Source organism: Hyalella azteca, unplaced genomic scaffold (assembly GCF_000764305.2).
Source record: "Hyalella azteca isolate HAZT.00-mixed unplaced genomic scaffold, Hazt_2.0.2 contig16872, whole genome shotgun sequence".
In the NCBI taxonomy this organism is placed as follows: domain Eukaryota; kingdom Metazoa; phylum Arthropoda; class Malacostraca; order Amphipoda; family Hyalellidae; genus Hyalella; species Hyalella azteca.
The window spans coordinates 50,931-77,145 of NW_025946679.1; the positions used below are offsets into that span (position 1 = coordinate 50,931).

Below are 26,215 nucleotides of genomic sequence, written 5' to 3' on the forward strand. Positions count from 1 at the left end.
CAACGCCATAAATATTATGAGCAAGCATATTCAAATAGGATGGTTTAATCTTGTTAGATGTTGGTTTGCCGCTCGAGGTTACCAAGGGACTACTAAAGACCGAAACCCAGACAGTTATTGCTTCCCTGAATTGGAGGCTCTCCGATGGTTTTGGTGTTGGACAATCCCTCCCCGAGTTACTGCTTATAGGCTTTGCTTCGTTGAGCTGGGACATGATTTTCGTGCAACAATGTACTGCAGTACTCGTCTAAATGTTGAGCTGGGACATGATTTTCGTGCATCAGTGTACTGCAGTACTTGTCTGAATGTGTCCAAGTTTCGTTGTTCGTTATTTTGTTGATGTACTAGAGATGTATTCCTATATCGAGGAAGAAAAAATTCTTATGCATTCCTATTATTATCAGGATTGAGGCGTTTGTGGTGCAAGATGTGAGTCTAATTTTACAGATAACTTAGGAGAGGACTTGACAAAGAAATCAGCAAATATATAAATGACAAGCCTATATATAGTAGCCTTTGAATGTATTACTGCCTTCATCGATTATCTCATCTAAATGAATCAGTTAATACGAAAAATAAAAATAAAAATATTCTCGGTCACCTCGATTATTGCGTGTAAAAATCATCAATTTTAACTAAAAATAAGTATCTAATTCAACCAAGATGTGCAACATTTCCTTAATTTACTGATCTTATTTCACGAAGCAGTTTGGAACTGATATTTAGTTTTAATTTTAGATACTCGCAGTGTATCCATTTTCCAAGTTATTTAATAAGAGAAAATAGAATTGTTGATCCCTTTCTGAGAGAGTCGTGTCACTGCCACTTCTCGTAATATCCACAGGAAAAAACACGGTTTGGAAATTTGTAGATGAAGTTTCATGCAAATTATCAAAGTTAGGGAAGTTCAGCGATATAATTCCACTGGGACGTGAAGTTAGTCCGAACGAAACCCCCTGGGAAAAATATTCCTACATTTGCATTCCATGCAGGAAACTGAGCTCAGATCACGTGGCTAAGAACCCCTGTGCTTAATTGTAGACGATTTTTGGGGAGAAAACTGCAAATGTTGGAGGAAATTTGTGCGCCGGGCTCGCACTTGGTCTCATATGAAATACCGACGCTTAGCGGCCCAAGGAGTCAAGAAATCTTAGACTTTCTGACTAGATTTCAGGCTTTTGGCTCCGAGTTTCAGCTGCTTGAATTAATCATGAGCTTTCACGTACTGCGCCTGATTGTAACGGCTAATTGAAATGTATGTAAAATGCTCTTGCTGTCCTCGTGTTCGTGAATAACATCATACGTTCTGACATTTGAATTTACGGATAATTCTACATATTTACATAATCTAACATGATATTCTTGATTTCGCGCTCTAATTCATTAGGGGGAGTTTTGCAGAATGCTTACTTTAGATTTGTAGGAGGCAAATGCAGCCGTTTAATAGCAACGCGTCCACATGAAGATGGGGAAATTAAAACTTAAAATCACTAATTCAAATCTGGAAAGTTAGCCTAAAAATTGCATGAGCGCTCAAGTTAGCATTCTAACCATTAGTTGTCAAATTTATCGAAATGATTTAAAATGAATTTTTTAACATGCATAGGTAATATAATGAAAGATATTAATGCAGATTTTTTTGTTATTTTAATAAACAAACACATCGCGATGTTGTTACTTCCACGATCCAATGTTTAAATTTTATACGCTAGCATCGGAATATAAAAGTTCAGGTACTCCTATTTTCTTACGTGAAATTTAAATTTACACTTAAAATAATAATCTAGTTTCTGAAATTTTCGAAATTAATTACGTAAGGGTAATTAATTAATTGGACGATTTACTTAATTTTCTGACGCTTAACTCCTTGCACATTCTTGAATTGAAACATGTTCTTCTCTCCAATATTTTTATTCATCATGTGTTTGATTAAATCCCGTGTCCATCAAGCAGCATCGAGTACAACGAGTCTAACTATGTAGATTATTGTTAGGTTGAAAAGATAGATTTGACTCTATCCATTTTTTTAACGACAATGCCAGGCAAGAGGTGACCGAACTAACCTGGAAGAATAATGAGTGCACAGTCGTGAGTTAGTTCCAGGATCGAAGATGTTGATACCAAATAATAATGATTAGTGCGGTCATTTACTGTCATTTCGATGTCATGAGGCAATAATCGATGAGTACGACGCATAAGGTATAGTGGCTATAGTCGCTATAGTCTATATAGTCTCATAAGGTCTAGTCTCTAGTCTATATGGTCTCATTAGGCCTAGCCTGTAGTTTATATAGTCCCATAAGGCATAAGGTCTAGTCGCTTGTCTTTATAGTTTCATAAGGTCTAGTCTCTAGTCTATATAGTCTCATAAGATCTAGTCTCTATAGTCTATATAGTCTCATACGGTCTAGTCTCTAGTCTATATAGTCTCATAAAGCCTAGTTTCTACAGTCTATACAGGCTGATAAGATCTAGTCCCCATAGTCTTTATAGTCTAAAAAGATCTAGTCTATAGTCTATATAGTCTCATAAGATATAGTCTCCATAGTCTATAGAGTCTCATAAGGCCTAGTCTCTTTCCTTTAAACATGCCAGCATACAAATTTTAAACATTTTTTATACAAAAGGCATAAAATTCTATACAATTATTTTATCCTTAGAATATGCCTCTGTGGGATATTGGAATTTCCAGGTTAAAATGTCATGAAAAGTAGGAAAATACTTTAGAATTAGTTTCACCTAATTTAGATCCTCATTAGGCGATGGAACAAATATTTTAGATCTTTTCAATATGTGATCACACGAAAAATATAGCTATCAATTTTTCTGGGACAAATGAATTTTATGACATTCATGTAGTCCTTTAATAAAAATGATTTGTGATCTGTAGAATTAACATTAATAATATTCGACTGTTTTTTACATATTCCAATAATAATCTACTCTCTTTATAGATATTAGAATTTACTTTACTTTAGCTTATATTTCAACAAATAGAGATGCATTTTATTTATAGATGCCTGCCAGTAATTCTAACAGATCTTGCTCCAAATGTAATCGATTTATTAATTGACATTCATTGGAGCATGCAAGCTTCTCGCAATACAGAAAATATAGCAAACCAGGTATAAAAATTTTCAACAGTATTGTAAACAGAATATTTTTACTCTCTCATTACTGACCGAATTGAAATTTTATTACAACATGTGTCCAGATATGATCCCAACTAATAAATTCCATCATGGCTTACGGGTTGATCCTCGACTTACGTAACAGACCAGCATCACTTAAAATCTAAGAACAACTTCTAACGAATTTCATTAGATTTTCTGTTTACTTTTATATTTTGGCTTCATTTAATTTGAATTTTTGAAGTTAGTGTAGTGCAGGAAGTCAAATAAATCCGAGAGAAAAGCAACATTTCCGTCGATCACAGCAACACTTTCATGAGATGTACGGAGCCACATTAGAGAAACAGTTGGCTTTTGAACTGGTGATACAAATATATTTTACGGAAAACACTATACCAACAGACCGCTGCCGCAGTCATGCGTCATTCCGGCATTCAGCGCCTGTTTTGTGTTTTTCAGTCCAGGGCCTATACTTTCAAAAAAAGTTAAGGGATAAGTTTATCCACCAATCATTGACGGCCTTTCAAGCAAAATCCACCAATCATAGACAAGAAAATAGAGCGTAGGTACTTGTGTTCATTTAGCTTCTTCTTCTTCTTACTTAAAGCCACAGGACAACCGCAAGGGTGACCGTTGGGCCTGAGAGTTTCTGCAGTGTGTTCACTTAGCGAGTTTCGAAAGTATGGCTCCAGAGCATGGCTGAGTGGTCCCAACCGTATCTATTTAACGCTAGAAAAACATCAATCCATCCTAATTTTAATATTCTATTTAAATTATAATCCTTTACACAAAATCCTGCATCTGAATGATACCTGGGCCATCTATATACTTAGAAGAACATGTTACAAATTTATTGCTAACATATTTTTATGATATTAAATTACAGAATTATCTAAGTCCAATAACCTTGATGGTAACAAATTAACCCGCGGGCTTGGGTTCCAGTTATGTCTAGTGAAATCGATGTTCGTAAATAAATTATGTTCTCAGGAATTATGACCTAGCAAAAATGATACCCAGATTCAAATATGGTATAAACAAGGTATTGCCTATACGAGCTTGCATCAATTAAGGTCTATTAGCATCAGGGGGTGTCTATGCTACATAATACATCTAAGGCCCGCTCGTCATGCCCTGCTCCTGCACAACACTCGGCGTTTCAATTTGCCCTGATTGAAAGCCTGATTAGCGTCTCTCTTGCAATTAGCCTCGCTGCCGACTGGGCTGTAAGCTTCAATTTCACGGTTGCAATGTCCTTCTTGATCGATGATGAACTGTGGCCGAGCGAATGAAACCTTATCCGATTCTTTTCAGAACAGATTTCATTTCACTTCGCACACTGCAAAATTTACCTTAATTTAATCGAAAGCCAGAGTGGATCCGATTTCTGCGCCAAGAACTTAGCGTTATTTTTGACCTCTGAAATAGGCTGTGAACGTGTAAAGATTTAACGGCTCAGCACTACAGAAATCCTGGAAAATTTTAGTATAAAATTTTTTGGAAAATTACAGTTATTCTTAATGTTGCTATATTGACTTAAATTGACCCTTTTTATTTATTCCCATTACTCTATCCGGATACTTTCTTTTTCTCCATTTTACGTCATTTATATAATATCCTGATATATAGCAACAAATTATTAACTGGATTTTTGTAAAATTCTGTGAATATTTGGAGCTTACTGCGACGAAAGTTATTAAAATTTATTGTTGTTTTGAATATTTCTATGCATACATAACCATTTTTGACGTAAGTCCCTTGCAATTTTTTCATTTAAAAAAATTACTTCATTCAGATGGGGCACGCACTCAAAGCGGCCGGATTTCTTTGAAGCCATTATATAAACACTCCACTATTGTTCGTGTGGATAACTTCAAAGAGGCTAGTCATAATGACCTTAAATAGAATCACGACGGGGGGATATTCACCACTTCTTATCCAAGACAGGCTAATAATTAGGACCAGGCTGAGAAAAATATTCCTTAAGGTTTAATTAGCAATGTAAGGCAGTTGCCTAGTGCAGCAGAGTGTTTGCGATAACTCTTGCTGGTATTAGACGGAAATAAGTGGCAGAGCATAGTACAGCCTACAGGCCTGCAGCAAGCGACCACTTCTCATAATTGCTGGCGAAGCGGCGGTAGGCGACTCAATTGGACAGAACTGGCACCACGCATCTAAATGAAGCCATGCAGTGCTGTGTGGTTAAAACCTGTGTTACTCTGCTACGGATCAGTGCAATTGGTTGTGGCTGCGTAGTTGACCAGTTTAATTGGTTGTGGCTGCGCAGTGGATCAGTTTAATTGGTTGTGGCTGCGCAGTGGATCATTTTAATTGGTTGTGGCTGCGCAGTGGATCAGTTTAATTGGTTGTGTCTGCGCAGTGGATAATTTTAATTGGTTGTGGCTGCGCAGTGGATCAGTTTAATTGGTTGTGGCTGCGCAGTGGATCAGTTTAATTGGTTGTGGCTGCGCAAAAGATCAGTTTAATTGGTTGTGTCTGCGCAGTGGATCAGTTTAATTGGTTGTGTCTGCGCAGTGAATCAGCTTAATTGATTGTGTCTGCGCAGTGGATCAGTTTACTTGATTGTCTCTGCGTAAAGGATCAGTTTAATTGGTTGTGGCAGCGCTGTTGACCAGTTTAATTGGTTGTGGCTGCGCTGTGGATAATTTTAATTGATTGTGGCTGCGCTGTTGACCAGTTTAATTGGTTGTGGCTACGCAGTGGATCATTTTAATTGGTTGTGGCTGCGCAGTGGATCATTTTAATTGGTTGTGGCTGCGCAGTGGATCAGTTTAATTGGTTGTGGCGGCACAGTGGATAATTTTAATTGGTTGTGGCTGCGCAGTGGATCAGTTTAATTGGTTGTGGCTGCGCAGTGGATCAGTTTAATTGGTCGTGGCTGCGCATTATTGTGTGTTGTGGACGTAAAAATCAATTGCAAGTGTTGATTGTGTTGTTTGCATATTTTGACTGAGCTGTACGTTCAGCAAAGCAATTTTCTGAAAGGTAAATGAAAGGAATAGTGGAACTCCGAAATGAATAAATTGCTATCATGGTTTATATTGCATTGAGCCGGATTAATTGAGCTGACAGGTAAACTTTAAAACTCATTCCCTGATTTTTAACTTTATTAAGTAAAAATGTATTATGCATTTATAAAAATCTCTCTGATTTTCTCTGATAGGTATATATGATAGGTATGGATATACCTATCGTATCCACTATCGTATCATTATACATTTTTTTGTAAAATGTCCAATTTATAATTTCATTGCGATACAGCGCTATGAAAATGTTTATCTCTCGTTATAAAGCTAATAGTTTCAAATTTATAATTTAATTTTACACATAGACTACATATTAGTGAATATGTTCATAAAAACGCTGTATGGATGAGCCCCAGCAGATCAAGGATCTCTCTCTCATTCTCCTGGGAAAGTTCTCCAACTTCCTTCTCCCGCTCCATAATCATTGCTAACTAACATTGAACTTTCCAAGACACATAAGTTCAAGATCACGTTTCAATTTCCGACCAGCCTGGGGCGTCTCTGGTCATCAAGTTATGCATAGCGCTGTAATATAAATACCGTTAATTAGTGGACTTAGAAAGTTTAATAATACCAGATAAAGAGATATTGAAATTAATAGTTTATTTCGCGCTGTTGGTAGGACAGTCTGCGCAAAACGTCAGGCAAAAAGTAAAGCTTCTGAGAGAAAGAACGTATGACACCTTTTTGTAGCATCGATTTTCTGGCTCTACGTAATTGAATCCTGTTTGAAAAATCCACAGAATGATGAAAGTAAAAATTTTCAGCTATTGATACAATAAAATACTGTTTATTCAGATTCATTTCATTGTCGTTTTCAGACAAGAACTGGAATTAGTATTTCGAAAAGCCAACTCGTTCGGGGGCACGGAGCGGAGCGACCCACGCGCGTGCAGCGCCCATAGGCTTTATTCGGGGGCACGGAGCGGAGCGACCCACGCGCGTGCAGCGCCCATAGGCTTTACCATGCCATTGTTGGATACGCTCTGTCGTTCCAGAACAGCCTTGTATGAGCATATTTTTTCTGTTCAAACTTGTCTAGCTCAGGTTAGGTTAATTCGACTCCAGGTTGTGTTAATAATGAAAATTTGACCCTGTTACACGCAGTTTGAGGTTGGGTCCCTGACGCCAAGTCCCACCTTAATGGAAGACACTGCTAGAGCACATTGTATAAGACATCGTGGGATGTAAGAGGGTTTAGTTTATTGATATTGATATTAAAATGTAGGGGGTAAGGGAACATTCTGGATTTTGAGGTTTTCGGGTAAGGTTACTTACTTGGTTAAGATACGGCGCAGCACCGACGAAGGTATTAGCGCCCTCGGGTAAGGTGAAATCTAGTTACTAAATCGCGGAACGAACTAAACTGCATAGCGTACAAGGCAACGTTTACCTTGGAAATGAAATTTAATATCCTTCATGTTCTCGTACCCAGAATATTTAATTAACTAATTGCTGATAATAGTTCACATTCGTGATGAAATTATTAATTCCATTTACTTGATTGAATTTTTGAATGTTCATTTAATCCATTTGTCCTTAATCCATTCATTGTCACTACATTTACTCGTGGTCCGTGTACTTCTAAACCATCAATTCTTTGTCAATATCTAGATTATTGCCCTGTCCCTTCTAGTCTCTAAAAATCTAATTAAATTCTCCCACTTATATTTCTGTTGACACATCGGAATTTCGAAAGACACATTGGTCTCTAATGATCGTCGCGGAGCATTACAGATTTTTTTCTACTCATCCGTTTTGTCCGATTGTGTTCCTTTCAGCTCTATGGAAATTATTTAACGCTCACTTGTTATCATTAACCGAATGTGCAAATGAACAATCTAACAAGCCCAGAACCGTAGTATGACCATATAATATAAAATTGTGGGTAACACGTTATGTTATGAACATGCGTCTTAAATTCAACTCGTAAAAATCTAAAACATTTATTTTTCAATGTGGCGATAAACGATTTTCAAAAACGTCTACGATTGTTTGTATGGCGAATTAATATAGTTTTTCAGCAAAAAGAACGTAGAGAAAATATAACTCAGTACTCACTGCAGTGAGTGACAGAGAGCGCATTTTCTCGTCGACGATAACGTGAAGTCACGGACGGACAGACAGACGGACAGACGGACGGACATGGCGAGCACAATAGTGCATTTTTCCCATAAATGAGAAAATGCGCTAAAAACATGAGTCCCCGACGATCCTTTATAATGCATCTGCCGCTCGAGTTCCTCATCCTCAAATCCTCACCAATATTTTACCGCTGGATGCATTTCGTGCCTCGATTGCAGCCTTAGAGCTCCAACAAATCCTGATCTGGCCCAAGATCCTATTCTGTTCTCGCGGTTTGAACTTTCTTTAAATTCATTTTAGGACTAAGAAACCGCCTAATTAACATAGTGAGCGACTCTTGTAATGAAAAATCCTTCATGTATTTTTGTTTTGCTCTACAAACGAATAGGAATAGTTTTAATTTCAATATCAATTGATACGAAATGTAACAAGAATTCATATTATACGATTAATGAAGTAACAGAACATTAACATTAAAACTGTATGGAACATATTTTTGTTCAGAATTAATTTAATTCAGTGGAGTTAAGTTGATAACGGCAAAAATTCAGGTAACGAGTTACACATTTTTAATTACTTCGATGACTTATTTTTATTAAATTAAAGTGAAATGGTATGCACGCCAATTAATGTTGAAGAAAACCAGCGTCGTAAAGATATTTAGACAAATCGTACTCGATTCGTACTGTTGAAGAATTGTGATTCATTCTCTAAAGCATTCGAAAAGATTTGCGAATGGATACATAAAATAGTTTAAAAATAAAAATTTATCTTTACATAAGAATCTAAGGACTTTTGGACCAAATACCAACTAAACTAATATGAATACCTGTTTTTTCGGTACGCCCTCGTCTCCTGAGGATGGATTTCCGTAACTGCACGTGGAAAATGAAGTTGGTATGCTTCTTCCCAATTGGCTTGATTGTCTCTACGTTCTTATGATATCTATTTTTTACAGTAACACTCCAAATGCAGTAATGAATTGGTTTGAAAATTTTATTTCACTCAGATGTATTTTTAATTCTTGGTAAATTTGAAGTGCTCACTCAATACAGGGCCAACCGATCCTTCGCCAGCTAAAGCAGCTTAAAATGCACACAAAATGTTTCATTTGATTTTGTTACTGAGAGTACACAGGCACACTTTAAAGTCTGAGTAGTAGGAAAGAAATAAATAATATATTTTTCTGTGTGTAATATTATTCAACATAAATATTTTGGCACCCTATTGTTCACGCTCTCTGTTCCGGTTAATGAATTAGACAAAAAAATGTTTATTACTCACAATTTTTATTTGAGTGATATACAGCCAACATTGATTATATAAAAATAGATTACTTATTTTCATACATAAAAGTTTCAAGTTTACTATTTGCAACCAGTTTTTAGCAAAAAGTAATAACTAACTAACATGGATAACTTCACAATTACTTACCCAATTATAATAGTTTCATCTACAAAATTCATGAAAGGGATGTAAATATGTTGATTTCGAAATTTGTAATTAATATCTTATTGAAATGTAAAATAAAATTCAGCTACTAAATTAATTAGAGGTATCCTAAACGGAATTGAGATTGAAATCTATTTAACTCTATAATAACATGCAGCCTAAACAAAACTCTCATCCCGTCGTCTAGTACAGTTTTTAAATTTTGATGAGTATAATAAATTGTCAGAGTCCAGTAACAACTCTCCCTGTCCCTTAGAATTAACGAGCTGCGTGTGAGCGGCCTTGACGCTTTCATTCTTAGCGACCTTGTCCCCCACAGTTCTGGGCAGCGTATGGATGTGACTAAGGTCCCCTGAAGGAGATTTTATTAGAGTCACAACTTCTGGAATTTCAGCTCCAGTTTTTCGATGTCGTTTAAGTGACTGATATGAAAATTCTTCGCTTATCGAGTGTTCTTTTCGAATTGAATCATTGTCAACATTTGATTCTGAAAAATTATCTTTCGTAAGCACTCCAGACTTGTCATGTTTCCATTTTTTCATCCAAGTAGAAGCCAGGCTTGGTGACGGTTTATCTTCTCCGCAGTTTTCTGGGGAACATTTCGTAACCTTTTTCTCGATGGAATGATATGAAAATGAATTAGACCTCCTCTGCTCCTTTGCTGTTTGTATTTTTCTTGTCGTTGCTGAACTACACTCAAGATCAGGACTGCAGAGAATGTCATAGCTTCCCCTTGCATCAATTTTTTTAGAAACTTTAGTCGAATTTCTTTGCAGTTTCCCTTCACCGGCACCGTTTTCTATCTTGCATTTCTGTAATAGACGAGAAAATGTTATGAAAACAACCAATACTGATGTTTTTGAAATTTACAATTATTATTCACGGTAGATGTTATTTTTTTAGTTATCTGTGTAAATTATTAAACGATGAATTAAAGCTAATGACAGTCTGTGGGATTATCTTCTTTTCTGCATGCACTCTTTCGTACAAATGTGCAATCTAAAACCATTTCCCTATGGAACTAAAATATAAGATTTAGAAACCATCTGTCGTTTTTCGCTTCAGAAATTTTTATGATGCCAGAAATGTGGTCAGTCAGTTGTTTTATTATAGTTGCTATAACTCTCTTCAAGTTTTCAATTTAGCGATATATTCTGCCAGAAATTAGCAATAGCTAGGAAGCCATCTATAAATGAATAGGAAAAAATGATACCATTTCTTAATTATTATTCAATCTACAATTTTTTAAATATTATACCTGATTCGCCTCCAAAATAATAACGATTTCTTAATCATCGTAATTAAATATTAGTGTTGAATTCCGTAGACTTTTCCGGAAATTATTGGCCATGCTTGAATAATGCGTTCTTCAAAGTTCAGAAAATTGTTTACAATTTCAAGCTTATGTTTATCAAATGTAAAAATAAAATAAAAGAATTGTCAGTATAATCCTCCACACACCTTTCATAAGAGAACCTAATAAATTATTCTGTTCATCTGATAAATAATAACAATTATGATAATGAGCATTTACTGCAACCCCGTGTGATCAGATAAAATCTTGGAAATTTCGTGGTGATTTATCACATGAATTGTTACAGATAGATTAGATGAGAATATAGTGTTTATTTAATGAGAAATATTAACAAAATATGAAGGTTACAAATTCAATCAGATTAGACTCTTCATCAACCATCCCCTGCCTTCCCAGCTTGTGCACCCAAACATTTTGCTCTCGTACCCTAATAAATGCAGCAAAAATTTTATGATATGAATGAACACTTTTATTGTTATTATTTATGCGTCTTTTGGATTCCTATATTAATGAGCACCCTCTTCGAGCAATTTTTTTAAATGCCAAAAATCTATTGTCAACCCTTAGTTGCGACTAAGCATGAGTTATTATCCCGTTTACCGTCAGTAGTGATGACTCTCATTTCATTTGTATTGCCCTTCTAAAAAATCAATATGAGAGAATTAATAGACGCTTTTGCGCTTCATTACAGATGTGATGTATTTTTCCGCTTTAATGTGGAAATGTGCATTTAAAAGTAAGTGGAAAAGGGCATGTGCATTATTAAAAAAGATATCCTTCTATTCGAATCTTGAAGATCGCAGCCCAAAAACTATTCCTAATTGAATCTGGCAGCCATGACTAAAAATTAATGATGTGCGTACCAATTAACAAGCGATTACCTTTTTCTTCGATGATAAATGAATAATAGCAAAAATACGAACTATTGCAGCAATTTTGCTATAAAAAATATTGTTTAAATTAATTTGTACGACGAAATTAAAAAAAATAAAAAGTATATATTTTTAATAAATTTGTAAATAAAATAATAATTTTTGTCTCAAAACCCTGACCTGTCCCAAATTTTCAGTGATGGTGCCACGATGCACCACCTCACGTAGTGGCCGCAGCACCTCCGGCCTCTCAGCGCTGCCCGTCGATAAGCCTGCAAGTAATCGAGTTTTTACTTCCGTCCACACATACGAAATACACACATACATACGAAATACACAATACATACGAATGTGTAATGTGTAATTACATACACATTACATACGAATACACACATACACACATTACTTCCGTCCACACATACACTTCCGTCCACACATACCTCCGGCCTCTCAGCGCTGCCCGTCGATAAGCCTGCAAGTAATCGAGTTTTGGAACAATCGTCATCAGCGGCCCTACAATCAAAACTAGTAGTCACGAGCTCAAAACTCCGTCAGTCATCACATTTCCAAACCAAAAAAAAGTAGTCACGAGTACAAAACTCCGTCAGTCATCGGACTTCCAACCTAAACTCACCGATCACTCCAATCATAGACGAGAAATCGGTCGCTACGTGAATTTAGCTGGGACGCGTACTTGATCTAGTTTTGATATTACACTTGAAATTTGTGATGCCCAGCTGGAAAATTTTCGGAAATCTTTAGTTTTAATCAACTTTTCAAGCTCCTATTCCAATACGAGTCTCTAAAAGGCAATTCAATATTATTTGTTCGACACGTGGAGGTCTATGTGGGATGATCCGTTGCTCGCTTTGAAGCTGATTTAAATAAATATGATGGTTGCGAAGATAATTACTCCAGTAGGGTAGGAATTCCTTCATCGTAAATAATCTCACATGAAGATTCCTTTTTGATGCTTGGAAGTGACGCAGTGGTGGCAGCTGCAGTTCTCATTTGTCTGCCATTATAGCGCAGTCGAGTGAGCAGCAGCAGCAGCAGCACCATAATCACAACTCCAGCCACCACACCCACGAACACCGGCAGCAATTGCAGGTCTCGTCCCTCGGGACTCAGTGCATCTGTGGAATGGACAACTGTTAGTCAAATAAACTGGTTAGTCAAATGAACTGGTGAACTGGTTAGTCAAATGAAGTGGTTAGTCAAATGAACTGATGAACTGGTTAGTCAAATGAAGCAATTAGTCAAATGAAGTGGTTAGTCAAATGAACTGGTGAACTGGTTAGTCAAATGAACCAATTAGTCAAATGAAGTGGTTAGTCAAATGAACCAATTAGTCAAATGAAGTGGTTAGTCAAATGAACTGGTGAACTGGTTAGTCAAATGAACCAATTAGTTAAATGAATTGGTTATTCAAATTAACTGGTTAGTCAGATGAACTGGCTAGTCAAATGAACTGGTTAGTTAAATGAACTGGCTAGTCAAATGAACTGGTTAGTTAAATGAACTGGCTAGTCAAATGAACTGGTTAGTTAAATGAACTGATTATTCAAATGAACCGATTAGTCAAATAAACTGATTAGTCGTATGAACCGATTTGTCAAATGAACTGGTTAGTCAAGTAAAATGGTTATGAACTAGTTAAATACTGGTTGTGAACCGGTTACAAACTGGCTATAAACTGGTTATGTTCTGGTTAGACAATTTGAACACCATCTGTGGCGGTTTAATCCCCCAAAAGCCATTTTATAATAAAAAAAATTTGTGAGTTATAATGTACTTTAAAGTGGATACACATGGCGCGCATTGGAGTGCTACCTACAGTACTTCATTCTAAGTTTAAATGACGACAGAGCATTAACCAATATTTCATATCCAAATAAACGAACCTTACTAATTACGCTTAAGGTACTTTTTACAGCCAAAATATTCAGATGCATTCATTAGAGCAAAGCTCTGTTCCACCATACGTATTTTGTTCTCGGCAACTTTGAGTGCGAAGCCTTGCAGCAGAAAGGGCCTGGACTCCCCTTTGGCGTTCACCGCTCGAACTTCCAGAAGATAATCTTGTCCAGAAGCCAAATTCTCGACAACGATATTTGGTGAAGTTGACGACACGTTAGCCACGGAAACGCCCGTCGCTTCCTCCAAAACCTAGGCAAGTGAGAGCATTTCATTAGCTGGAGCAAGAAGAAAGCAGGCGCGAAGAGGAAACATGAGATGAGTTTTGCGGTGGTTGATTTTTTTCAGTCTTTTTTAGCTTTTAGGATAAATTATCGTTCTAGTGTTGCCGAGAACACGCTCTCCGATCCTTAACATTCTAAAATTTAAGTACAATACAATTCAAATAAGAGTAAATACAATTCAAAGGTCTACACAACGCTAACAATGTCTAGTTAACCCGTTACGACTTCATTGAAATTTTACTGGAAATTGATTTTCGCTTTGCTGTACAGATGCAGTGTATTTCATCATATCATAATTTATTTGGATGTAATTGTATTTTATTGGTAGTTGCAATACTAATTGATAACTGTAAAAGTTAAATTTTCTTGATTTTTTTTTAAACGTGAAGGCAGAACAATATTAATCGTTATAATTATTTTTCAACTGTGTTTTATTTCAATTTTTACTCCGCAAGAACAGTTTCAGAAATTATATAATTATTAATATTGCATCCTGAAATGTGGTTCTAACGAATTTTAAGAATCGCAATTATTGGGATCTAATTTAATGTTGAGCTAATAAGTTTATACTAATTAACGATGGAAGTTTCAAGGATATATTTTAATTTCCTTCTATCGTTTCGGAGGATATTACATGGATATTACGATTTTACCGTGATTTTCATCGAAAAAACTAGCACGGGTGAAATGCTGACAACAATTTTGAGAACCTCTCGAAATAAAATAAAAAATCATATTTTCCATGACGTAAAAAGTATTGGATTATCAATCGCTCGCATTCGTCAACATTTACCGGAAAAAATTTTGTTTTTCATAATAGAATTAGAATTGATACATCTTATCATCTTCACATGGAACAATATTTGCTTTAGAATTAATAGTTGGCTTCATAATTAAAACTCATGCCACTCACTATTGGAAAAAATAACTCTACATGTCCTTTTATTCGAGGGCTCTCTGAACCTCCATACAATTTCTGCATGTCAAGGGACTCATTTTAAGTGACTCTTTCTGAAGAACAAGAAACGGCAGAGCATAATCTCGTATTCATTCGAACTCTGCCTCAGTATCCTCGTACATATAGGAATTATAATCTTAAATCATTTTCATTTTAATCATTGAGTCCAATTGAGTTCAATTGAACTCAATTGAACTCAATTGAACTCAATTGAACTCAATTGAACTCGATTGAACTCAATTGAACTCTATTGAACTCATCTATCTATGCTACGAAAAAAAAAACGGGTTTCCGCGCGACACGTGTCATTCCACATGCTTCTTGACTCGTTACCTAAGTGCTTCATTACGAATAAACGCAGGCATTCCACTAGACACGTAGCATCACCCTTGCTACCTGACTCCTTACCCAAGCGCTTGAAATACATTACGAATAAGGCAGGCATTCCACTAGACACGTAGCATCACCCTTGCTACCTGACTCCTTACCTAAGTGCTTGAAATACATTACGAATAAGGCAGGCATTCCACTAGACACGTAGCATCACCCTTGCTACCTGACTCGTTACCTAGGTGCTTGAAATACATTACGAATAAGGCAGGCATTCCACTAGACACGTGGCATTACCCTGACGGAGAAAGTTTGCGGCAGGCCGCCATTGTACCCGGGGGAGCAAGTGACTGCCAGCGACGTGGCGCTGTGATTTACCAGCGAGCACGACAGCAACTCCTCTGGGGGCCCTGCGAATAAGCCCGAATATTTCAACGCGAAATACATGGCGAATGTTGCGAGCTACAAGCAGGAAGCTTTAAAATCATAAATTAAATAATTTTCCGTGAATGCTGTATATTAGAGAGTTTTAAGATTTTCATTAGGTGCATTTATGGTAAAAAATTTTTGAAGAAAAATAAGCACAGTAAATCTCAGTCAGATATTGCAATATATTATCATGGCTTTAACGAGTAAAATTCAAGAAATAATAAGTCAGAAATAACTATTATTAACAGTAATGATAAATTTAGATAAAGTATATTAACTTCTGCCTGGCCACTTCACACTCTCAGCTCCTAACAATTAAAGTCGATTAACAACTTTTATGAAAAATCTGCCCAAAGAGTCTAATCAATTTAGCCCGACCGGTTTTGCAATTTTCTCACCAGCAGGTTTGACTACAAAGGTACACGGTCGCTTCTGCTCGCCGAATTTACTAGATGCCCTGCAATAGACCACTCCAAAAACCTCTTCGCCCGTAGGTGTTCTCAAGTCTTTATAGCGGCTTGCTCCGGATGACTTTCCGTCTTTTGCTGCCTTCAGCAATATGGGTTCGTAGTCCTGAGGTACGAAGCTTAAAGTGCTTAACGTATCCTCCAGAGTGTAGAGCGAGGTGTCCAGTTCAGAAAGCCCCCGGGATGTGTTGACTGACCAATGGAAGGATACCTGCGATGAGTGAAGAACATTGGATAAGCGATAAATCATTTCAAGCATTTGTAGAAGAAGTGGACTCTAAATAAATTACAGCTTGAATAAAAACATCGTATGAGTTATGTAATTCTACCATTGTCTCCATTTACTGACACATAACTGAGATCAATGGTAAAATTTACGTTAATTGCGTAAATAATTTTTTGAAAATTTGTCTTGGTTGTGTTGTTAAAGCCCAGATAGTGTCAGGTAGTGTCACTGTGGCAATGAAAAGAATGGGAAATTAATACCGCATGCAAATCGATTTGAAACTTTAAAAGGTTACCTAGGAACCACCATATTGATTTGAGACTGGAACAAATATGATTAATAATAACTGAAATTTTAATTCCTGGGTTGCTGAATTAGTTAACATGGGTTAACATAAGAGCTAACATCTGGAATTAGGTTCGTCTCAATGGCGCTATGTAGCACCGAATTAATGAGCTGACTCTGCAGCTGGAATCAATTAGTTCACTTAATACATCTGAATGGACGCTCTCAGTAATGAGATTGTGTTCAAATACAAAGAGAACAATAAAATTCATTCAATTAAAAATAACGATGATTTAAAAAAAGATTGGAGCAGATTCAACTATTGGAGCAGATAAAAAACTATTGGAGCAGATAAATAAGATTCAATATATTTATTTGCATTTAAGAAAATGCGAATACCGAACATTGTGCGTCTTAGCAAACATACACACCGGTGTTATCATCCTGATATAAGTGTTACAGCGCACCCAATGAACAATTTACTGAAAACAGTTATAGTATGTTTACCATGCGTAGTTTGAATTTTTGTATAGCCATGTAAATGAGATTGATTCTTCATGTGAATCAGAGATTTTTTAATGCTTACTGGATTGAGGGGATTAAAACTGGAGTCATTGTTTTACCGATTTTTTGTAACAATCCCATTGGCTCCGAGAAGAATTAACAATTATTAATTAGTAGCAGATAAAAACTTTCAGAGCATTACTCAGTAAAATTAAAGTCTAACAACTAACGAATGACGATGCTACTATATAAATAGAGTACAGTTTTCTTTATAACAAACCAAGCCAATTACAGCAAATGACTCCATAATCCATATTAAGCATGTTGCAACGCAAACTTTCGATACATCTGAAATTGTGCAGAATATGTCTGACTGTTGAATCAGAATCAACGGTAAACGGTTGGAAAATTCTAAATCAGAAAAAAAATTCACTGCCCACGCAAGCCTAATTCAAACGCTGGAAAACTTGTCTTTTGTAGAACTAAAAAATATAACTCAGTACTCACTGTAGCGAGAGACAGAGAGCGCATTTTTTCTCGTCGACGAAAACGTGAAGTCACGGGAGGACGAACGGACAGACGGACTGACGGACGGACGGACAGACGGACATGGCGAGCACAATTGTGCATTTCGTCCATAAATGAGAAAATGAGCTAAAAACTCGTCCACCGTTTACTACGCTCTTCCCGTTCTAAAACTTTTTTGGCACGTTTTCTCTGCAAGATATGTTGAAAACAAAACTGCTACAAAAAATTCCGAACGTTTTTAATGCTATCCGGATATATTTTCCATTTTATCCGGATAGAGGGAACTAAGTAAAAAACTCAAGCACTAAAATTACAACCATCGCACCCACGTTTTTTTCAAAACGTACTGCTTTTTCAAACAAAACTGCTACAAAAATTACGAAATTTTTCAATGCTATCCGTATATACGAAACTAAGTAAAAACTCATGCACTAAAATTACAACCATCGCACCAACAATCAAGTACTCGGGTTACACGGCAGGCTGTCACTGATGGTCTCGCTGCTGTGAAAATAATTGCAGCTCGCGTATCATAAACGAATTGCGTGCTGGCCTAATGGAAATAAAATTAGTGTGGCGAGAAATAAAAAGTAGTTTATTAGGCAAGTGATTTTACATTTACTGTATATATTTGTAGCGCATTTTCTCATTTATGAAAAAATGCACTATTGTGCTCGCCATGTCCGTCTGTCCGTCCGTCTGTCTGTTTGTCCGTCTGTCTGTCCGTCTGTCTGTCCGTCCGTGACTTCATGTTTTCGCCGACGAGAAAATGCGCTCTCTGTCACTCACTACAGTGAGTACTGACTTATATTTTTTTATATAGGTCCGATTCTTGCAAGTAAAATGTTGAACCGATAATGGAATTATTGTTAAGATGTAGCATTCATTTTGCGCAACGTGAAAGGTTCCCATTCAATCATTCAACGTTGCTTCTCGTTCTCTCACATTCTCGTGAAGCAACGTGTATTGGTTCAAAAAAAAAATTTTTTAAGTATTTAGTAATCATCACAATTATAATAAAATCACAGAGTTGCTTAAATCAACTAAATTCAGAACTTTATCATTCCAGATTAACTCAACGTTCTTACAAAACTAAAGCCATCATAATTGATCAATATTATTGCGTTTTCCTAGTTAAAATAATTCCATTAAATGAATAATACTTTATTTTCTTTTCATTTTTCCTGCAACCTGTTCATCATTACCTCCCTTGTTAATGCGGCTGATGATCCTCAGTTCGACGACAATCTCGTAATTAGCATTACATTAAGTAAATCAAATTACATTAATAAAATTATTAAATCAAATTACATTAATTAAATCAAATTACATTAATTAAATTAAACTACATTAATTAAATCAAGTTACATTAATTAAATCAAATTACATTAATTAAATCAAATTACATTAATTAAATCATTGGCTGTGACTCTGTACTGCAAGCACTGCACTGCAAGAACTGCATTACATGCAAGGCAGGCCTATTGATCTGACAAACACTTCGTTGGTTTTCAAAGGCTCTGTTGGACACGTTCGCTGTTGACATAAGCAATGATGTTTAAACAAATTTAATAGGTCTTGGGTAATCAAATTTTATTTACTATTAATTACTAAGGAAGCACTCCAATATCCATATTTTTCGAAATTTAGGACATTGAACCTTTCACGGCATCCCAAATGAAATAACTAAAAACTTTCTAATTCGGCTCAAAAAACATAAATAGTGCAGAAACAATTTTAATAATTCCATGTGTAAAAATAAATACAAGATTGAATACTAAATCAATTTGAATACTACGATGCAGGGAACAACAGAACAGAGGAAAAAGTTTCCGGTGCAACTATGCTGGTGCAATTGATGTTCATAGTTCATATTCCAACTTCTAAAATTTAGAAATATCAGCTGCATTAGTCGCTGCTTCCGACCAAAATATATGATTTGCTTTAAATTATTATTTCTCATTTTCTGAGAACCCAGTTATGATAAGTTCGTCAATAAACTTTTTTGAACCGTTTGATAGTAAAATGATGGCAATTGACCATAATATAAACGTCGTTGCAATCAAATTCAATAATGGCTAATCAGAACAATTCTGTTTAGCACCTGTAATGTAGTACGTTTGAAACGTAGAATTTAAGCAATTGTAAATTCTTGCACATATCTTCCATTACTATTACTGATTGATGTAATTATTAATTATTAATTACATCAATCAGTAATAGTATGTAATTATTAATTATTAATTAATAATTATAATTCATACTTGCCTCGCTAGTTGGAGACTTCACTCTGCACGGCAGCTCGATGGCTTCGTCTGGTAGAGCAGATACGACGCTCGCATCAGACCGCTCACATTCAGGGGGATCTGCCATAAAGTTAAAAATACAATTGAATTAAGATCAGTAAATCTACACACACGTTTCTTTGGGCTAAATAATATCTCCGATATAAATTACATTGATATATGACTTATTCGCATATTTAATATATCTAATTGACACATTTCATATATCTTAATCACAAATTTATCGAAATATTTCGTACTTTTTTCATGAATTTTGGGAATGAAGCTGATAAGGAAAATTTATAACATAAATAAGGAGAGCATTTAAGGGAAAATATATTCTTGATAGCTAGTGCGTTGGGAATAAAAATAACATTTGTGTTATCAAAATTGAGAGATATAAATAAAGCAATTTTTCATGTCTGCACCTGTCATTTTCGCATGATGAGGAATGATTCCCAGACATTACTTTTGCTTTTTAGTCGTTCGTTGATCAGTTATTCAAAATAAAAAAATAACGAGAAAAATTTTTGTCTTTTAATTGACAGCATTTGAAGACCAGAGCCCGTTTCGGGGATATTCCGAACAACGTACCGATTAAATTTATTAAGCGTTCCTCTGTCGTACTTCTGACTCAAGAATTTTTAAATTTCTGTATATTTTCAAGCGAGTAACTTGTTTTAAGTACACCTTGCTTCTTGTCTTCTTAAAATTGTTAATAGGTAGTGTTTCTGTGTCACAGCTTTCTAGTTATTGAATCTTCCTTTAGTTTAAATTTATACTTTTTATCGAACAAAATTCAAATTTTGAACAAATAATGGAGCTGGTCATCGAAACTTGTTCAACGATAAAAGCTTATGAATTTTTAATGCATTTTCTCTGCTTTTAGTTTCTTGGTGCTTTAAATTCCGTAGAAACTAAGCAATGCATTCATTTGGTTGATTATTGAACTAGTCAAAAACGTAATTTCATTGTAAATTAAAAGAAAAAGGAATTTACCGCAGCGAAGTTTAATTTTATTTGCGATATTTTATTTTGAACTTGCCTATAACTGAATGAATATCAAATTAATTTCCCTGTCAGTTTCAATTTTATCGAATATTTTTTAGTTCATATTAAGCATATCTTTAGGCATATTTTATTCAACAACACAGGCTAATCGAAGTTCATCAATAAATCTCACAAAATTTGTCGTATCTAACCATTATTTTTGTTCATCAGAATGACATACTTGAGATGCGATAATGTTTAATAAAACATTATGATATAGAAACTTTTTAGCTCATTGATTATGAAGAAGCATATTATTAGTTCATCGCAGCATCGAGAAAAAGTTATTGTGTTTTAGAACTATTATTTTAGTATAATCCCCGAAAGAAATTACTATTTTGAAACTTAACATTTTAAATAGTGACTTCAAAATACTCTAAGAAATATTTAATTAGCCATTGAAATAATTTAAGGAGGGAAATGCCGCATGGAAAACTCGCTAGCACAAAGTATTCTAATTTTATTTTCTAATAAACAAAAATATATTATATCCATGAGAGGACTTAATAACTCTATTTTATTGACTGACACATGACTTTGAGGAGCGCAGCTTCAGAAGTACTCTCGCCGAGTTCATTTTCAGCCCTGCACTTGTAAGGCCCTTCAGCCAGTCTAGTGAGCCGCTGCAGCACCAGACTTGGTCCGTGCAGTAGCGCCAACCCTCCGCTCCATTCACCTGCCACCAACTGCGTGTCCTGAGGTCATGAGCAAATTAGGATTTATTACCTCGGTGAAAACCCACGTTTCATAGCAAAACAGATCGTATCATATTTCAAAAGAGCTCCCATTTTATTTCAAAAAGTTTTTTATTCCTAAAAAGCTCTGATTTTATTCCAAAAAGCTATCATTTTATTACAAAAAGCTCTAATTTCATTACAAAAATGCTTTTATTATATTTCAAAAAAGCTCTCATTCTAATTCAAACAGCTCTTGTTTTATCCTAAAAAGCTTTCATTTTATTTCAGAAAATCTTTATTCAAAAAAGCTCCCATTTTATTCCAAAAACTCTCATTTTCTTCCAAAATTGCTCTCATTTTATTCCAAAAAAGCTCTCATTTTATTCCACATGTGTTTGTTCGGAGGCAGGCACTGTAAACATATAGTGTTGTTCCAGCACGTATCCACGCTCCTTGTTGTGTTTAAGTATATAACGCGGTTATTAAATGTTATTTTTTGTGGGTGAATCGTACGACTTTTAAAGACAGGAAAATAGACGGGTGATTTTCAAAATTTAATTATGATCGTAATGTGTACGTACGTTCAAATTGGTTGAATAAGAAATGAATAAATTTGGTTCGAATTTCTATCAAGGAGCTTTAAGGGTTTTTCGTTCAAAACGTTGATTGTTACGGAGCATAATTTAAATACAGTTTTTAGCTTCTAAATTGTCAACTTGAGACAGAATTCAGGGTGGTGGTATTTGATATGACAGAATTTAGGATGACAAGATGGAAAATGTTTGCAGGTCAGCGAAATGTCAATCTGCTGATTACTAAAATAATTTATGAGTCACGACATTCTTCTGAAAAAGATTTCTGGAATTTTTCTGTAGTTTTATGGTAAAAAAACATATTAAAAATATAAATTGCAATACCGCTATCCATCCGGCGAAATTTATCAAAAAAGTTTTTATTTCATAAAAAGCTGAAAAGGCGTATTTGTCTACTGAAATAATTTTGATGCGTCATTCAATATTAATATAATTTGAGCGAAGCTAACTACAGTTTCTTATTGCTTTTAATTTTGTGGGCAAGCATCACAGCACCTTTAAAGTTGTGTGACCTCATGCATAATCATGCAAAATTATCGCCTTTATTTCATCTGTTGACCGGATTTAAATTCTTTTGAAACGAAATTCAATTTCCCTTCTTCATCAGGTCGGATTAAAAATGATCCGCAAAAGAAAGAGGTTCCGATGGGTTCCAAAAAGCACTGAGAGATTAACGAGCTGACTATGCAAAAAACCTCAAGAGCCAAGCAGTTTCGACAAGTTACTCCGGCAAAATGCCACTCAAGTCATCAATCTATGCCAATAGAGCCGTTGAATGTCAATCGCAAAAAAATCAGTCTAATCGAATGAACTTCAAAAATTTCGGCACTTCAAAACTGTACATTTTTGTAACGGAAATAAACGGAACATGTCGACCATATGGTATATAATACAAAAAATTCTATTAAAGCCGCAAAAATCTATATAAATTTATACGCCAGAGTTTGGGTGTGTTGAAAATGGTAACAAGGTGGTCGCCTTGAGGAGAATACAACATGAAATAAGCAATGCATGTATTCGCGAAATACTTTATGGTTTAGGACTAGTTAAGAAAAGTTTCATTTTCATTGAATTGGTGACATTATTACATATAATAATTTTTTTCAGATCAAGCGTACACAGTAAAAAGGTAAAAGTACAGCTTAGACTCCATTATTACCATTACTTGAGTTTTCGTGTGTACTGTAAACGAAGGCGTCCTCAGAAATTGCATTCATATCGCTTGCTATAGCACTAAACCCATTGTCATTTTGAGTTACACTTAATTGGATTCCATATTCCAATTGTCTGAGGTACCTAATATAATAAATAGGCGTTCATTCTCATGCTGCGGTCATGCATAAGTTCTGAAATTGACAACATACTGTACGTGCATAAAATCATGAACCAGGCAGAATACTGGTCTGATTTACTACCGACGAATATGTATGCTAAAATTTAGCAAGTTGATTTGGACAACTATAATTAAGGAGCAAATTAATTGTTCAATGTCAAGTTGGACTGCTTGAAACGAATAATAATTCAAATTAAGTGTATACCTGACGAACTATAGTCATATTTTTTCGTTACGAACAAACGTTAGCCATTAATTTCATTTATGTATTTCTGCTTAAACATATTATTTCTGTTAGTTGCGTATTCTTTTCCCAAAATAACATGCAGATATTAGAGAATTTGCACCAAATTAGAGGAAAAATAACAGCTGAAAGTTTTAGATGTCGCTTTACAGTTAGAATAAATAATTTCAATATTCTACAATCTCTTTTGTGTAAGCATATGGGGCTTTAAAATCCTTGCTTCAGTAGAGCTACGATTTTAGCTCGAAAATATTTCATGTAATTATGTTAGCTTATAAATTCAAATTCAAGCTGATTCTCCTCAGCTTTACACTGGAAAAGTCATTATCATGAAGGAGTAACGAAATTACTCACGATTACCCTGCTGCATCAGTGCTACAAGCAAACATAATCACACCAGAACTATATATTAAAATCTCACGTTATGCAGCCAGGTGATGGATTTAGGAGGTGGGTTGGCTTGTACATTGCACTCGAAGTAAACGTCATCTCCTTCCTTGATGTTGCTGCGGTCGATGGTGGGAGCAAGCACGGCTGCCACCCTCGGTGCGACTGAGGCAAATACAAAAACCTATTTAGATTCCGTCCTGCAGTCCGAACTTTTTATTGCCGCTATAGCAGGCTGGACGGTGAAGTCGGTCAAACCTAACGTAAGAAATACAGACATTCTATAAAATTTGTACCGAATAAAAATCTAATCTTCTTTCAAAAATCATCTTACTGAAGAATAAACTTAGCTAAGATATGAGCAAAGCTGAACGTTTTTTATTTGTTTTAAGTGAGATAATTCCATCTACTTTATTTTGAAATGGGATATGTTTGATATGTTTAAGCGAATATTTTCCTAAAAGGTATGGAAAGAACTTCACATTAATAAGCATTCGCTTTTAAAACGCGCATTTCACTCCCCTGTGATGAAGTTGGCCTGGGTCGAGCGGCCATCAAATCAAAATTTTTCGTTCTCTACTAAAGCCGTTCAGAGCGATGCAACGAATTTTAGATTTGGCGTCTCAGGTAAGAATCGTTCGAGTGCCTTGCTGGAAAACACTTGTTTGTTGTCCCAGCTAACCCCTACACAACATCGTAACGTTGATCAAGCCCAGGTTCAATTTCTCCCAACGGCACGAGCAACTTTCATGCATTTTAAGCGTCCTTGATGTCACTTGACGTAGAAGTAGCAGACCCTGAAAGATATTCCGAAACCCCTCTCGGCTTGTTTGCTTTTGAGCGACATCCAGCAGAGAGCCCAGGAATCCTCCGCTCTGTGTACTTTTGAAAGGGAGCGGCAAAATGTTTTACGAAAAGTAGTATACTGATGAGACACTGTAAAGTGGCAATTACTTGCTTGGGAATTGCACAATACATAGCGTGAGCAAACTCGCTCTCGCGAATCGGACTAAATGCCCATAAAGTTGAGCAATTGAATGCACAATTTAGGTTAACTCTTTTCTCGAATTTCAATTACAGGTTCCCGAAAAGAGAACGGAATAAAAGAAAACTTTTGCAATAAGGCTGGAAAAACTGTCAGGACAGTTTTTTTACGATACATTTTTAAGGTGATGATTTTCTAACCTATACGTTGTGAAGTATCAATTAAGAAACCTGGCTTTTCGTGAGGAAATCTTTCATATTTATTGCAGTGCAGCAAGACGCTATTTTGTCATACATATAATCGCAGAAGCTACAAAAGTATAGGCGAGGGTGATATCACTTTTCTACGGACTCATACGCCTACTAGCAAAATAACTGTCGTAATGGATAATTGGGCCGTGGTTCTCAACTGCCTCTATGACCGCAATTTGCGAATATTATAATATCATGCCACTTTATGAGGTTCACGGAACAATATTATCGACACTCAGCCTGGTTTACTGGAAACAGCTATGGTTGACCTGAGATTGGGATAGTTGTTTATTTCCACTTAATAATTTTGATTGCCATTCCCACTGCACAGCATTGGTAACACATGTTAAGAGAATATTCTCAATTTGGCTTTAACATTTTAAGCTAAAATATAGTAAATCGAAAACTTACAATTGAAGAAAAATTGAAAAATTATTGATTTTCATAAGAAGTTATGCAATGTATACGTAATTGAAAAAAAACTTGGCTTTTCATTAGGTAATCTCATGAAAATACGTACTATACTACTGTACTATATGTACTTTATTACATATGTATACCAGTATTATATATGCTATAT

The 26,215-nt window shown here is 35.6% G+C and overlaps 1 protein-coding gene across 1 annotated transcript in view; it reads right to left on the bottom strand.

Moving 5' to 3' along the window:
- Positions 1-9,576: 9,576 nt before the first annotated feature.
- LOC108678797 (nephrin) overlaps positions 9,577-26,215 on the bottom strand; it is a 40,237-nt gene continuing 23,598 nt past the window's right edge. Inside the window, exons 8-16 of the mRNA XM_018167269.2 lie at positions 24,434-24,564; positions 21,695-21,860; positions 20,099-20,196; positions 16,219-16,498; positions 15,689-15,801; positions 13,888-14,071; positions 12,856-13,038; positions 12,083-12,174; positions 9,577-10,527 (exon numbers count right to left, since the gene is read on the bottom strand). Coding sequence (XP_018022758.1) covers positions 9,874-10,527; positions 12,083-12,174; positions 12,856-13,038; positions 13,888-14,071; positions 15,689-15,801; positions 16,219-16,498; positions 20,099-20,196; positions 21,695-21,860; positions 24,434-24,564 — 1,901 coding nt within the window. The 3' untranslated portion in view covers positions 9,577-9,873. The remainder of the gene's footprint in view (positions 10,528-12,082; positions 12,175-12,855; positions 13,039-13,887; positions 14,072-15,688; positions 15,802-16,218; positions 16,499-20,098; positions 20,197-21,694; positions 21,861-24,433; positions 24,565-26,215) is intronic.